Genomic DNA, 17728 nt, shown 5'->3' on the forward strand with positions numbered 1-17728 from the left:
CACATCTGGGTTTTGGTCACATGGTCAGGAAAGGATAAAAGAAGATTGAAACTGTTGCTCTGTCTCTTTGGTGCTCTGGCTCTCTTCTTCTCTGGGTCCCTTTCTTTAGGCTCTCTCTCTTTACCTCCTCCTTCCCCTCTCTCTCTCTCTCTCTCTGTCTCTCAGGTAACATTTTACATGCTGGGTAAGATTAATGGTATAAGTTATCATCATCTCATACATCTATTTTGTAACTATTTTAAGTGTTACCATAACCATGTTTTGTCATTAAACCTTTTCAATTACAACTAATGTGCTAACTAGTTTTGATTTGGTATTGACTTTGAAGTGCAACATATTGCAATACAATATTGTCACTCTCTATAGCAACGCTCTTCCACATATTAAGCTATTGTAACTGCACTTATTTCCGTCGTTGGTATAAGTGGCAGTGGGTGGAATAGATAAGAAATGTGCAGTTTTCTACCATCTTGCCAATAACATTTCTTTAGTCATTCGGCAGTCTTGCAGCTTGAACCCCTGCAGGAAATCCACCCTAACAAAGAGTTTGGTTCCAAAACACAATAAATCCATTTTGATCAATTTGAGTAAAAATGAGTTTTCTAAAAATGAAAACCACTATTTTCTGTTTCAAACTTTCACATAGCATTTTTAGGTTATAATGACATAATTTCAAATCCAGATTTTGAAAAGATTTTCAAAGATTTACCATAAAAACTGATTTTTTTTTTCTCCCAAAATGCAATAAATCCATGACAATTTTTTTTTTTTTTTTTCAAAATGCAATTAATCCATTGAATCAATATAAAAGTTATTTTTCATATTGAAATGTTGAAAATACAAATTAAGTTTATTAGTATAATAATATTAGTATAATATTTAGTTTCACAGACAAAAACACATACTTTGTCATATTAAGAACACTGTAAAGAAGATTCACATATTGTAGTGTCAATTTTATATCACTTGTAGGCCTAAAATATATTTTTTAAAGATTTTATTCAACCCATAAATACTATAAATACATTGCATTAATATATGTGTAAAACTGTTCAAAATAGAACTGTAAAGAAGATTGAAAACTGATTTGCACATGACACCTCTTGTATTAGACTACAGAAAATTACATTCATATTTAAGACATATTTTGTTGTATTGAATTGATTGTCTTGTGCATACTATAAATCCATTGCATTAATATAACAATATTCTTTGTAAAAACATTCAACAACTTATCAATCATTAAGAAATCAGTGAATGTCCACTCTCAAAAGGCTGACACAATGGGCAGCTACTCTTCATGACTGTCACAGTCAACATCGTTCGTCTGTGACTGAGAGAGTGCATTATCATAGAAAATTGGCACTCACACCAATTTCAGAGAGCAAGTTCAGCACATCCTTCCTTTTAGCTTCTTTCACTGTGCTTTCATTGAGAAGCTGACTAGGCTTGAAGTTTCCCCACTTCTTTCCTCTCTTCAGTATTGAGTGATAGCAGTATTCACTGCTATACACAGCCCTGAATCCCAGTTTGTCGTTCCTCAATTCCAGCATTCTTGCATCACTTAGCTGAAATGACTTCTGAGCCTTTACAAAAACCTGTGTTTCCGGCTTGTAATCATTAGCCTTCCAGTGTTGCCCGTAGATGTGAACATTTCTATGGTTGCGCAAAATTTCGTTGCTCAATCCTTCCAAATACACGGTCCACGGGCAGAAAACTGTGCCCCCTTATAGGAAACACATACTCAACACTAATTCTAGGAAATGCCTTCTTCATTAAGGCAAACAGCATGGACAGAAGATTTATGTTTTTGTTTTTGACCGAAACAAGAATCGCTGAACAATTGCAGCCTTTGAGCGTGGTGAACTGCAGCACTCGCCTGTTGGACCAGCTGTCCAGAGGTGAGGCAGTCATGTTGCTAGCTTTTCTATTCTCATGCTCCATCCATGTGTACAGATGAACATCATCCACTGCTTGTTTACTGCCCTTGTGATGGTGAATAACAACACCAAAGACACATGTGCAACTCTCTGGAATAGTATGCCTGACAAATGGGGGTTCTAGGAAGTATCAAATTCTGCATCATGTCAAAGCAAAGAGTCACTGCATCATGATCTACGTTCCCCAGCAAATCATAGAACACTCGTGCTCGTCTCCTGTGTAAAATGTAGGATGTAGATGATGTGTACGAGCACCACCCCTGCGTTCTGGTCATAATACTTTTCCTCTCGAGACACACGATCTTTGCCGATACCTGCAATGACAAAAAAAAAAGACATTTATTTGTTTATGTATGAATGAATGTAGGGGAGACCGAATGCTTTTTGACTTTCTCATCCAGCATGCAGATTATATAAAATACAACAAAGACAAATTAAGTAAGATTTAATTTAATCTTGTTGTTATTTTGAAAAGAGATTATATAGGCTAACAGTAGTGCTTCAGGCTTGATTTCCTGGAAACAGTGTGTAGCTTTGCCACCCCTCCTAACCATCTGAGCTCCCCCCACCTTAACTTTCATTCTGGGAAACAGTATTACACCACAGAATGCGTTATCTCAGAGGAGTGAACTATAAGAACACACAGCAAAGTAGGAGAAACCAACTGAAGAGTGCATCGTTTCCTCCCCTGGTAAAACAAATTAGATACTACTTTTATACAAATTATTATCTTTGCATTATGTTTGCATTTTTGTTGTTATTAATTTTGTTAAAGAGTAGTTTTTACTTTATTTGGTAATGTATGGATTTATAACGGCAGTGGGGCACTTTTGTTAAATGCTTTAAACCCTTAACTGTTTTTCCGCATAGACATGAAAATACTATCTAAACTGAAATGGTTGTAATTCAAGAATGCTGGAATATAGACCTATGGTTGGTTTTGTTTTAAAGAAGACATTTGCCAGATTATTGTAGAAGTGAAATAAATTATGAAAGTTATAGAAGTTTTAGTATATTAAAATGTACAATCTTAAAATATAATTATTTATATTTTATATAAAATATATATTTTACAAAATATGTTTTATTCTAAAACTGCTAGAAAATCAAATCCGAAAATCTGAACAAGTTGTGTTCCAAATTTTAGATAGGTATCACAAAAAATAGCTTTCAGTAAGATTTTGTTTGGGCGCAGTAACACACTTTTTCACTAGATGACAAACAAGCTCTATTACTGACCATATAAGGGCGCCTCCATTTCCATATATGGTTTGAGTGATCTGAACCATTTATTTCCATAATTTTCATAAAATGTATGAAGTAGTCATCCTATACAGAAGTAATATGGGCAGTTTGGCAGTATTTAATTTGTATTCAACCTACAAGTAAAGCAATAAAAAACATGTATGTGCATTATAGCTCAACACTGCATACCAAATCGAGAATCCTTCATTTTTTTCTGTATATTTAAAACATTTTCAGACCTTTTTTTCTCTTTGAACTCTTGCTATGAAAACAAACTGAGGTTTCTACCAATCTTTCAAGATTTTTCATGTTCATGTTCAAAATAAAGGCCTGAACACGCCTAATGAGAATGAAACATTCTTGTTGCAAATTGATAAATTACTGCTCATCTGTAAAAAAATGAAAACTAGAGATTGTAAGCTTTCAAATAATTTGTCAGTGTTACTTTAGGTTTTAACTAAGATATTATTGTGTTAAATACAGTGGGTACGGAAAGTATTCATACCCCCGGTAAATATGATCAAAAATGGCTGTAAAAAATAAATCTTTCATTCAAAAAATTTGATCTTTCATTAAAAAAATTGGCAATTCAAATTGGGGGGGAAATCGCATTATGAAATAAATGGTTTTCTCCAAAACACGTTGGCCACAATTATTCATACCCCTAGAATGTTTTATGAATAAAATATCTCTGAAGTATATTCCCATTAATATTTACCTTTTTCAGCACACCAGGGTGACTAGGAACATGAAATTGTCCAGCCATGACTTCTTGTTTCACAGGATTTTAAATATGAGGAAACACAAAGGCCAAATTCCCTTAATCATCCATCACAATGTGTAAAACCAAATAATACAGTTCTGATTTGCAGCAAAAGATTGTTGAGCATCACAAAATAGAAAGTGGCTGTAAGAAAATAGCTAAATAATTGAAAATACTCATTTTGACCATCAGGGCAATAATTAAGAAGTTATAATCAAGTAAAAATGTTACAAATCTGCCAGGAAGAGGACGTGTGTCTATATTGTCTTAATGGACGGTGAGGAGGATGGTTTGAGTGGCCAAAGACTCTTCAAGGATCAAAGATGGAGAATTGCAGAGATTAGTTGAGTCTTGGGGTCAGAAAGCCTATTAAAAAAAAATCAAACAACCCCTACAGTACATCCCCACATGTTGTTTGGGAGGTTTTCAAGAAAAATGCTCCTCGCTCATCCAAAACTAAACTCCAGCATATTCAGTTGTCAGACACGACTGGAACTTCAAACGGCACAGGGATCTGTGGTCAGATGAAACTAAAAAAAGAGCTTTTTGGCAGCAAACACGCTAGATGGGTTTGGTGCACACAAGGATAAAAAGTACCCCATGTGTACAATTTAATATACCACTGGATCTTTAATGTTGTGGGCAGTGTTGGGAAGGATACTTTCAAAATGTATTCCGTTACAGAATACAGAATACATGCCCAAAAATGTAATTTGTAACGTATTCCGTTACGTTACTCAATCTGAGTAACGTATTCTGAATACTTGGATTACTTCCACATTGAATTGCATTTCATAAGTGTCGGACATCAAATCCTGCTTAATAAACAGGCCTTGGGGTGCGGTGATGCGGTGGTGCCAATAAAGCACCTAAAAGCTGTCACAAAGAACCGCAAAAGTAATAATTATGAATATGTCAAATATAGAAAGGAGATATTTTAATTGTTTATTAAACAAGTGTTTTCTTTGTGTAGTTGACGATGCTGACTCGCGATCTTCGCAGTAGCCTAGTGAACGCGCCAGAGAGAAATGCACATTTCATACTGATTACATGCGTGTGCAGTGCGTATGTGGTACAGGAGCAGCACGCGCTATAGTGCTTTCACATATGATGCGTTTGCAGTGCGTAACTGATCCACTGATACCACAAACACATACACAATATTTGTATTTCAAATCCAGAAGTTATCAGCAACTTTTATTTTAAAAAAGTTTTGTCACCTGTGCAATTTTCTTTGTAGCCTACACACTCTTTAATAGACGTATTCAAGTTTAAACAATTTAAACAACGTATTAATCAATGCATTACTTCTATATAGATTAAGTTGTTCAAGCAAGTGGTAACATATTTAACATGTAGGCTATTAAAATCACAAACATTTTAAATTAAAACTTAAAATTGACAAAAACAGCCGACTCTCATGCCTTTTCTTTTGCATTTAAATTTGAATACAATAGGCTAAATCTTGCATGCCACAAATAATGAATTTTTTTCGCCCTGTTAAAGTAAACTGTATGCCTAGTTTTCATTGTTTTACCCAGGTCTAAAAATAAAAAGATGACCAGGGAATTTAATTAAATTCATTTATGATGGTATTACTACATTTTATTTAATTATATGCATTTATGGTGAAATTACTACATTTTCAGCTCAATCTGTGTTTATTTTGACCACGAAACATGCGCTGTCACTTTAATTCAGCGTTTGCAGCACAGCAGAAATAGACTCGGTACGGGAACGATCGCTGCACTGCTGTATACGCACCACAACTGGAACGGATAAACGGACCGCAGTGTGAAAGCTCTAACCTGTTAACATGGGTACGGGAGGGAAAAAATACGCACCGCGTACGCACTGCAAACAAGGTAGGCTATGTGTGAAACGGGCGTTCAATTATGAGACCAGCTCCAGTTCACGCGCTGGCGCCTCCATGATTATTGTCTGCTAATATTTACTTCTTATTAAATCCAGGAAATTGGTTGAGGAAATATTGAATAAAATTAAGATACAATTAATACAAAACGAAATTCACTTTAAAGAAAGGCTTTGTGCTTTCTGTTTGAGGTCTCTGTGAAAGTTTTAAAGCAGTCTTTTAGTGCCGCTTTCAGAGCGCTCATGTCCGTAACGGAGAACTGTCACGACGTAACATTGTTTTTTTCCTTCATAAATGCGAATACGAAAAATAAAATCAAATAAATATTTTATGTTCTGTGGAGAGCCAACCCTTATTCATCCGGTGAGTAGGCCTAGTATTACTTTTGGTTTGCGCAGTGTAATTCACAGATTGGCACCTAAAAGTTAAAGATTTTTTGTGTCACGCATGTTTTATTTCCCTCATATTAAATATAAAACGCATGTAGACCAATATTTTTCTAATGTCTGGACTCCTTTATTAAGGGAGTATGGATATATACAGACGTTTCACTATTGGTATTAATGCATTTTCTGAGAATTTATATTTCAAGTTTTGACTGCACGTATTTGAAAAAAAAAACGTAGGCCTACTTTAAGATGCTTCTTCAGGTTGAAGGTGGAGTTGGACGCTGAAAGGAGGTTGGTTGCTGGCAAGCAGAGGTTGCACTGCACAGTTATATTTCGTTCTCCCTTCTCTTTATTTAATGTGATATGCTGTTTGAATTTCCAAGATAGAAACGCATTCTTGCCCTGCTCTGTTGTTCCGGCTCCATCTCTACCTCTAGCTCCCGCTGCTCCTCTTCCGACTCCATTGTGACTGATCACGCAAACCGCACTTTTTTTTTTTCATATTGGGGCTTCTGGGAAATGCATGTAGTTGCCTTAATTTTTTTAGAGAGTGAATAAACTCGTGAAACAGAGAAGTATTGTCATGTAATCCATTGATTTCAACAATGTAACTGTATTCTAAATACCAACTATTTAAATGGTAACTGTAACGGAATACAGTTACTCATAATTTGTATTCTGAATACGTAACGCCGGTACATGTATTCCGTTACTCCCCAACACTGGTTGTGGGCATATTTTTCTGCTGGAGGTCCTGGATTTCTTATTCAGATACATGGCATCGTGGATTCTATCAAATATCAACAGATAAAAAATCAAAACCTGACGCCTTCTGCTAGAAATCTTATAATGGGCCGTGGTTGGATCTTCCATCAGGACAACAATCCAAAACAAGCATCAAAATCAATACAAAAATGTGTTAGGGAGCACAAAATGAAGCTTCTGCCATGACCGTCCCAGTTCCCTGACCTGATGAGTGGAGTGAACTGAAGAGAAGAAGCACCAACATGGATCTGGGAATCTGAAGGATCTGGAGAGATTCTGTATGGAGGAATGGTCTCTGATCTCAAGTCAGGTGTTCTCCAAACTCATCAGGCATTATAGGAGAAGACTCAGAGCTGTTATCTTGGCAAAAGGAGATTGCAAAAAGGTATTTACTAAAAGGGTATGAATAATTGTGGCCAATGTGTTTTGGAGAAAAACATTTATTTCATAATGTGATTTCCCCCCCAATTTGAATTCTTTTACTTAAATGAAAGGTTAGAATTTTGCCAATTTTTTTAACGAAAGATCAAATTTTTTGAATGAAAGATTTATTTTTTACAGCCATTTTTGATCATATTTACCGGGGGTATGAATACTTTCCGTACCCACTGTATATACTGGCAAATGTCCCACATATGGGATGCTGTAGATCAGTTTAAACAAGATGTTTGTAATATAATATCTGTGAAGAGTTATTCTAGTTACCAATAATTCTGTGACACAACTGCGTTCATAAATGTTTCCAGAATATGAAGACCACAGATTGTTTATAATAATAAATATGAATTTTAAATATGAAATATGAAATAAATATATTTTAATAAATACACTGGTAAGATTATTTATTTTCTATTTATAAAATAGAAAATCTATTTTATATTCGTATTCACATGTTTTTATGTGTCTTGATTTTGTAAAAGGTCAATTTCAGATTCAGAAAGAAGAATGTCTAGTACCGTCATTCCCACAAACTCATTGATGCAGGTCATCCAGTTTCAGGCCCCAGAACAAACGGCTCCAGTGACTGTTTATGTGCCACAGACAGCTTCAGCTGAAGGACTTCAGGCTTTCCTGAAAGGCCAACCAAAAGCACTTGGGGTGAGAAATCTTTCAATAATTCATTTTTATACGTGTGAAGGAGGAAAGGTACGGAAAAAAATCCAAAAATACAGTAGTACAAACATTAACAAACTGTTGTGCAGATCTGGCAACCCTGCTCAGCTAATAACTGTGATTCACTATTCCCCTGCAATAAGTGCCTGTTTTCTGGTCTTCCTCAGATTGTCCAGATATTGATCGGTCTGCTGATTATCCTGTTGGGAATCGTGGCTACAGTCAATGTATATTCCACCTTTGTCTTGATTGGTATTCCTTATTTGGGATCTCTCATCGTAAGCAAACAATATACAACTTAAGTACAGTTCAGTCTTTTCTAACACAAGCTAAATATTCTAACAGAAGAATCCTTTCTCTCTCCTCTCAGTACATTATCACAGGATCACTCTGCATTGCTGCAGAAAATAAACTCCATGGCGAAGCCTCCTCCAGTTTGTGTTTGGTAAGTACACATCACTTGTTATTTTCAGGGGTCCAAGCACAAACTTTATTTAATGTAAGACTAAACAAACTGCCCAAAACTGTAAAAGTAAAAGTATTAATTTCTTTCAAAAAATAAAGAAAAGAAAAGAAAAGAAAAGAAAAGAAAAGAAAAGAAAAGAAAAGAAAAGAAAATATTACTGAACCCAAAACTTTTGAACGGAAGTAATGATTTCTAAAGGATCATGTGACACTGAAGACCGGAGTAATGGTGCTGAAAATTCAGCTTTGCATCACAGAAATAATTATATTTTAAAGTATATTCAAATAGAAAACTTTCATTTTAAATTGTAATAATATTTCACAATATTACTGTATTTTTGAGCAAATACATGCAGGCCTGATGAGCATATACAGTGAGGAAAATAAGTATTTGAACACCCTGCTATTTTGCAAGTTCTCCCACTTGGAAATCATGGAGGGTCTGAAATTGTCATCGTAGGTGCATGTCCAGCTGGGACCACTGTTTCCAAGGTTACTGTTGGTAATACACTAAGACGTCATGGTTTGAAATCATGAATGGCACGGAAGGTTCCCCTGCTTAAACCAGCACATGTCAAGGCCCGTCTTAAGTTTGCCAATGACCATTTGGATGATCCAGAGGAGTCATGGGATAAAGTCATGTGGTCAGATGAGACCAAAATAGAACTTTTTGGTCATAATTCCACTAAACGTGTTTGGAGGAAGAAGAATGATGAGTACCATCCCAAGAACACCATCCCTACTGTGAAGCATGGGGGTGGTAGCATCATGCTTTGGGGGTGTTTTTCTGCACATGGGACAGGTCGACTGCACTGTATTAAGGAGAGGATGACCGGGGCCATGTATTGCGAGATTTTGGGGAACAACCTCCTTCCCTCAGTTAGAGCATTGAAGATGGGTCGAGGCTGGGTCTTCCAACATGACAATGACCCGAAGCACACAGCCAGGATAACCAAGGAGTGGCTCTGTAAGAAGCATATCAAGGTTCTGGCGTGGCCTAGCCAGTCTCCAGACCTAAACCCAATAGAGAATCTTTGGAGGGAGCTCAAACTCCGTGTTTCTCAGTGACAGCCCAGAAACCTGACTGATCTAGAGAAGATCTGTGTGGAGGAGTGGGCCAAAATCCCTCCTGCAGTGTGTGCAAACCTGGTGAAAAACTACAGGAGACGTTTGACCTCAGTAATTGCAAACAAAGGCTACTGTACCAAATATTAACATTGATTTTCTCAGGTGTTCAAATACTTATTTGCAGCTGTATCATACAAATAAATAGTTAAAAAATCATACATTGTGATTTCTGGATTTTTTTTTTTTAGATTATGTCTCTCACAGTGGACATGCACCTACGATGACAATTTCAGACCCCTCCATGATTTCTAAGTGGGAGAACTTGCAAAATAGCAGTGTGTTCAAATACTTATTTTCCTCACTGTATATATATATAGTACTGTGCAAAAGTCTTAGGCATGTTAATAATACTAATAATACCCCATAATGACAACGTGAAAGAAGTTTGTTTGAAATCATTATAAATTTATTTAAAAAAAAAAAATCACATGGACATAAGTATTCACAGCCTTTGCCATGTCACTCAAAATTGAGCTCAGGTGCAATCCTGTTTCCACTGATCACCCTTGAGGTGTTTCTACAGCTGGATTGGAGTTCACCTGTGGTAAATTCAGTTGATTGGACATGATTTGGAAAGGCACACACCTGCCTATATAAGGTCCCACAGTTAACAGTGCATGTCAGAGCACAAACCAAGCCATGAAGTGTCTGTACAGCTCTGAGACAGGATTGTGTCGAGGCTCAGATCCATTTTGGATTAAGCCTATAACATAACATATAACATAACATAACAAAATGTGGTAAAAGTGAAGCGCTATGGATACTTTCCGGATGCATTGTAAATGGTTAATTTGATTGACTGTGCATAAAATTCATTATATTTTCATAAAGATCAATGAAGTCCAATCAAAATCTAATCAGTTTGCAAAGAAATCGGTGATCTCCAAATTACCTTTAGTTTTACATGATACAGAAAACATGTCAAGTTGCCAGACATAAATTAATGTATTGCTATCCAATTAAAATGGAGACAATATTATTTGTCTAATGTAAAATAGTACATAGAAGAATAGTTCCACACACAGACACCCGTATTATATTTGAAATTATTAGACTTTTTTTTTATATTTGAAGAGAGATATTGCCATTGTATAATTGTACTGTCTTCATGAGTAATTTGTACGTGGACCTCTGATAATTTAAACTTTATTATTTATTTTTATAGTGCTCCATATATTGTTTCATGATCTGCTTTAACACACTGGGTAAAGTGCTTTCTAACTAATTATTGTTATTGTTTTTCTGTCTATAGGTGAAAGGTTCACTTGTAATGAACATCTTAAGTGCTATATTTGCAGGCAATTCCATTATTATCCTTTCAGGGGAGCTGACTGCTACTATTATTATACATACGGTATGTTAACAACTTTTCTAGTCACAGTTTAACTTGCATTTAATAGAAGAATTCAATAGACCTTAATTTACATGAATCACGGCTTGACATGAACACTCGCCAAAATGTGTGTGTATTTCAGCAGTGGCGTGTTGCAGTCACTCCTACTAGCCGCTTCGGCGGACTGAATTTTATATATACATTTTTCAATTATAGTCTTTTAAAAAATCATCTGAAATAATAAACTAAGTGCAATGTATTGGTCAAAAATAGCGACAGCGAGTTACACACAAACCCGTCTCTCCTCACTCACTCATTTCATTTGCTCCAAAAATGTATTCAGACACCTTCAACATTTCTCACATTATCAGTTTATTCGCTATAGTTTAGAAAATGATAATAAAAAATTACAAGAACTCAGAGTTATCAAATCAGTTGATATTTCACTGGTTTTGTTCATCCTTCTGTTAGACTGTCTCACAAATGAATTAGGTTGATTAGCTGTCATCTGTTAAATTTAATTACACAATTACATAATACCAATTTAGGTCAACCAATTACCAAGAAATGCTTAATTTTATTCAGTCTGTGTGTAAAAAGGTCACATTAGCAATTAAAGAAAAAACACTAAAGCAAAACATGGTCAGGTCAAAGTGTCTGAATAATTTGGTAGTCACTGTATGAAGAATTTTTGGATGAAGAATGTCACAGTTACTTTATTTTGCTATAATAATTTGTGGTTTGACTGTAGCCAAATTATGAGATGGTATTAAAAATATCTATATGGCAGTTTTTCCTCATGGTATTGGTAAAATTGTAGCTCGTGAAAATGCTGAGTGGCTTGTAACTTCTGAAAACCACTCGACACAGTGGCTAGTGAACAAAAAAGTTAATGTCAAGCCCTGTTTACCATGCAAGAAGGCTTTGACATTATACATTAAGTTTGATTTGTTATATTTCCATATGAACCTCAAGGATTGTACATTCTGCACTTGCAGCCAGCGTATGAGTGAGTTCTATCATTTATTTTATTGATATTTGTGCTAACGATGAGTGTTTTCTCAGACCCTCTCCCGAGGGATCCGTGGTGTGTCCTTGGTATTCTCTATCCTTGAGTTTATCATCTCCATCGTTCTGTCAGCATTTGCCTGTAAAGCCAACGGCTGCTGTTCTCCACAGGTGAGTGATGCGTTCAGGGCTAGAAGCTGAGTGGCTGCTATGGTTGCTAAGCAGTTGCTAGGGTTTTCTGGGTGGTTGCTAGGACATTGCAGATTGACAGAAAGACGGATAGTTTTTCAATTTCTATTGTTTTCAATAATCTGCACAAGTTTCAAACACCACAGGATTTTTGTCTTTTCCTTTTTCCATTTGAAATAGTGATGTCTATGAACCTGTAATACTAGAACTGTCATCCAATGTTATTAAATTTATATTGCAGTAAGAAGGTATAAAACGCAACATGTATTTTTCCGAAGGTGCTTCCAAGTTTCCAAGTTGTTATTCCACAGTCCTATGCCTTTAGACCCAATCCATCAGAGGTAAGAGAAGCTTGTAGCACCAGTCTAATGTCACTTTGTGGAAAATATATATGTGTGTGTGTGTGTGTGTGTGTGTGTGTGTGTTCAAGAATTGATTAGAATGATCAATAAATTAGCATTAAAGCTGATGGCATACCTGTTTTTCTTGCAGGTACCTCAGGTGAGCAACTCTTCCGTGAATCATGATCCTGCAGATGTTCCCCCACAATACAGTGAATGTGCTGATCCAAAATATGAATATTAAAAAGTGGACAGAGCTGTGGTCCTGCTGTTGGGTTTGCTGCTTTCACAGGACACACGGGTTCTTCCAGTGATTCAGGTCTTGTCCACACTAATACGTGTGGCATCTTTTAAATGCTGTTTAAACTTGTGACAATTTTTGATAAATAACATTGTTGTTAAAAAAATAAAAAGCATATTTTTCTCTGTTTTGTCCTTCTGTCCACACTGAGACGCATTTTTATTAATGAAAACAAAGCATTTTGAAAACGTTCTCCTATGTGGATAAATTTGAAAACGTCGTTTTCGCGTTGTAGTGTGGACTGTCAAAACTGAGGTTTTTAAAAACGTTTAAAAAAAGTTTAGTCATGTGATGCAAATTGTACCAATAGATATTCATGTTTATACCAGTATTGTGCCTGTGTTCAATCCCTTTTTGATTTAGGTAGGGGTAAGGGAGTATAACATTAAAATAAAGATGTGTGTGTAACAAAATATGAAGGACAGGGCAACAAAAGGAAAAAGATCAACTCAAAAACTCCGCTCAAAAGTATTTATTTTTACAGTGCCTAAAGTGAAAGAATGAAGAGAAAATAATATTTACAATATTTACACAGACAATGAGGATGTAACGTGCTGGAGAAAGCAGGCGAAGACGAGGATCTATCTGCAGGGTTTTAATGAAATAATACAGAGTAAATAATAAAGAACTGCAGGGATAAATAAACAAAACCACGAGAATGCCCGAACTAGAAGCAACCATACATGTACAACAACTGACAAAGTAACAAGTGAAACACAAGGGCTATAAATACACAGGGGCAAACCAGCTTGAATAAGGTGAATAGGGTAACATTTTTAACTAGCAGATATCACCATGAAACTTTCCCAGTTGATTACCTACATTAAGATGAGAAAAAAATGTGTTACAAGTTTTCTGTAATTTAATGTTTAAACATGCAAATTAGGCAATATCTAATTCAATATGCGCTAATTTGCATATATTTTAAAAAACAAAATCTGAGTATTGGATAAAGCCAGGTTAAACATTTTTTCATTGTGTTCACATATTAGATGGGAAAAAATTACAGAGGGATTTATGGATATCTACTTTTCTTATCCTGTAAATCAGAAAATACTGTCAATAGCCTTAAAAAAATGATTTTCACCATGTTTTTTGGAATAAAATGTTATATAAATCAGGCTAGGAATAATATATTTACAAATCCCTCTGTAAATGTCTTCATAATATAACTAGGTACAAGACTGGTGTATATAGGTGCTACTGAAGTGGAGATTTCGGACTTGGAGTATGAGAGAAAAGTCATTTTGAGAAAACGGGCTTTAAAGATTTATCATCAGCCAATGAGATTGTGCATTCAGCCCTTTTACTTTCACGATTGGCTGCTGATAAAAAGGAAATTACCATATTTGGATCCGACAGGATTGTACAGGAGAGAGAGAGAGTGCATGTGATGACAGGGTGCCGGGCAGCGATCGCGGAGAAGTATGTTGATTAAGAACGCCAACTTTTGTTGAATTTATGAGAAATCTACAGACGCAAACAGACAAAGTGTAATAAAATAAAGACCTAAATGTGTTCTTTCAGACTTGTGGTGAAAAAAAAGTCCAAAATACACGTGTTATTGAAGACAAATATCCAAAAATCGCAAAATTGACCAGTAAAAAAAAAATGTTTTTGCCTGCCGTGTCTCACCTTAACTAGGAAATGAGAAAACAAGATTCACCTGGGGAGACTAATCAACATGAAAAACTACATAGAACTACAAGACTTAGCAGAAGACAGGAAATGACAAAAGTACACACAAAACAATTGGAACACAAGACAGGAATCATTACAGAGCCCCCCCCCTTTAAGGAGTGGATTCCAGACACTCCACAAAAAAAAAAAAAGGTCAAGGAGGGTGGTGGAGCAGAGGTGGAACGGGGGAGGGATGGAGGGCCAGGTCCGTGGAATGGAAGAGGACATGGAGACTGTGGCAGGACGGGAGGCCAGGGCAGAGCAGGCAGTGCAGGCGGCCAGGGAGGAGACGACCCTTTTGGCGGCCAGGGAGGAGACGACCCTTCAGGCGTCCACAGAGAGACGACCCTTCAGGCGGCCAGGGAGGAGACGACCCTTCAGGCGGCCAGAGAGAGAAGACCCTTCAGGCGGCCAGGGCGGACCTGGCAGTTCAGGGTTACAGGGCGGACCAGACAGTTCAGGAGACCATGGCGGCGCAGCCTCCATGGTCCTAGCAAGGAACCTCCTGGCCCCCCCAAAAATTTCCTTGGGGGCAGCTATGGGGTTATGGGCAGGAACAGACACCGGCTCAAGAACAGACACCGGCTCGGGAGCAGGAACAGACACCGTGGCAGCGGCCATCTTGTCCGGAGACACTGGCTCGGCGTCGGCCATCTTGTCCGGAGACACTGGCTCGGCAGCGGCCATCCTGTCCGGGAGACACTGGCTCGGCAGACGTGACGTGAACAGTCTCTGGATCGGCAGACGTGACGTGAACAGTCTCTGGCTCGGCAGACGTGACGTGAACAGTCTCTGGATCGGCAGACGTGACGTGAACAGTCTCTGGCTCGGCATGAGGAATGAGGAAACAAGATACACCTGGGGAGACTAATCAACATGAAAAACTATATAGGACTACAAGACTTAGCAGAAGACAGGAAATGACAAAAGTACACACAAAACAAGTGGAACACAAGACAGGAATCATGACAGAAGAAAACAAGAAGACAAATAACAATACTAAACAAAAACAAACAAAGGTGGGAAGGCGAGCTCGAGAGATGCCAAATAAATAAATAAAACAGAACAAACTAGCTATAGAATTAATTCAGCTAAACTAACTACCAAACGAAAAAATGTAGAAAAGAAAAGTCTTCGGCGTCAAGACGCCCTAACTACAACTACAATACGCCCCACACTGACTACAATATAGCAAAAATTACAGGGTGTGGAACTCTCCTAAACCTAGTGTGTCTAATACAATTCAAGATGTCCTATGTGGTGCGCAATGTATGTCGCGCGACTTACTAACCTGCTCCCTTCTTCCCAGCCTCACACGCACCGTGATGACTGAACAAGGATGAACAGTATGAAAAACTAAAACACTTCTCAACCACTATATGATTAACTCATATGATAGACACACAGAAATCAGCGATAGCGAGGCAAACAAAGACAAATGCCAAAGTGAGCAAAAAGCTGGGGACGTGGAAGAGATACGGGTATTTGAGGAAGGTGGTGTAATGTGATTGGATGGGTGAACCAGGACGTCATCATCCTTCAGGAAGACTGACAGGCTGTAGATCGATCCAATGAACATCTGAAACACACATACATACACACACAACAACAAACTACCCACATATCCCTATTGCAACATTCTAAATACATACACATACATAACAGCCTGTTATGTATGATTCACTTTCACACTGTTGCTAAAATATGCAACTTTGCACACTCTTCATATCACAATCCTGCAAAGATGACTGAAACTTCACTCGCATTTGCTGTTCTTCAGTAAAACATGAGAGCAGTCTTGCTTTTTTTTTTTTTTTTTTGAGTACTTTATTCATAACCATTTTTATAACAAAATATGCAAAAAAAAGACAATTGCAACAAAAAGAGACATTATAACAAACATCCTACAATACTCCCTCATTTCCCTCGTGCGACTCAACATGAACACATAGCTTACAGTTCAAAGACATCATACACTATCCTCAAAGACAACAAACAGATACATTGCAGTATTGTGCATATTCAAGGTATAATGTGCATATATCATGTAGGTACTACAATAATAAAAATAGATAATAATAAAAAGGTAAACAAATCAATAAGTAAATGAAGGAAGGAATCAATCACCTTATATTTGCCTCAAAATTGTCCAGTCAACCAGAATTGTAACTAACGTGGAAGGGTATGAAACAGACAAGTAACAGATCATCAAATAAAGAGAATAAGGAATACAATAATAATCTCTAGGTCCACATCTGCACAGGTGTTTAGGTGGCCCCTCCCTCTGAAAATTGCAAGTCATCAAAATACGCTAGGAAAGGTGACCATGTTTCAAAAAATTTGCTTTTTGAACCTCTGACAGTGAATTTGATTTTTTCAAGCTGGATGTAATACATTACTTCTTTAATCCATCTATTATGTGTTGGGGGCTCAGCTTTTTTCCACTGGAGAAGAATTAAGCGTCTTGCCAACAGAGTGGTAAAGGCAATTACCGTACACATTCCTTCCTTAAGCACAATATTTTCCGGGCTAGTACCTAAGACAGCTAACAGGGGGTCAGGTTCAATAGAGACACTATACATGTCACTGAAAGATTCAAAGATATCTTTCCAAAACCCCTCCAGTCTCGGGCATGACCAGAACATATGGGCTGTTGTGGCTGGCGAATATTGGCATCTGTTGCATGTAGGATTAATAGTGGGATAGATCCTAGCTAATTTTGAATTAGTGAAATGTAACCTATGAAGTATTTTAAATTGAATGAGGGCATGTCTGGCACAGGGCGATGATGAATGTACTTTGTCTAAAATGCGACCCAATTCCGCATCAGTAAAGTCTCTACACCCAGGTCAAGCTGCCAGGAGTTCTTAACATGGTCTGGGCTTTGAGGATTTATGGTGCTTATAAGAGAATATATGCTAGAGATTAATCCTCTGCTCTCTGGTTTTAAATCCAGCAGTGCATCTATAACTGAGGGAGCAGGTATTTCAGGAAAAGATTTGAATACTGACTTAATGAAAGTCCTTATCTGTAGATATCTAAAGAAATTGGTTTTAGACAAGGAAAAATTGTGTACAAGCTCCTCAAAGGAACAGAAAGTATTATTAAAAAATAAATCTTTTAAGGATCTAATTCCCTGCTCCTCCCTCACCAGAAAAGCAGTATCCATATAGGATGGGGGGAACAAGCAATTAG

General features: G+C 37.1%; 1 protein-coding gene across 1 annotated transcript; it reads left to right on the plus strand.

The window, feature by feature from the left end:
- The first annotated feature begins 2532 nt into the window (after positions 1 to 2532).
- Positions 2533 to 13000, plus strand: LOC311081736 (membrane-spanning 4-domains subfamily A member 15-like). The gene is made up of 8 exons (XM_084112365.1): positions 2533 to 2631; positions 7896 to 8073; positions 8256 to 8366; positions 8459 to 8533; positions 10934 to 11035; positions 12080 to 12193; positions 12490 to 12552; positions 12704 to 13000. The coding sequence occupies exons 2-8, from the start codon at positions 7921 to 7923 to the stop codon at positions 12794 to 12796; spliced, it is 711 nt and encodes a 236-aa protein (XP_083968491.1). The 5' UTR covers positions 2533 to 2631; positions 7896 to 7920; the 3' UTR covers positions 12797 to 13000.
- Positions 13001 to 17728: the final 4728 nt, after the last annotated feature.

The sequence above is a fragment of the Abramis brama genome (assembly GCF_963993115.1).
Source record: "Abramis brama genome assembly, chromosome: 4".
Taxonomy (NCBI): Eukaryota; Metazoa; Chordata; class Actinopteri; order Cypriniformes; family Leuciscidae; genus Abramis; species Abramis brama.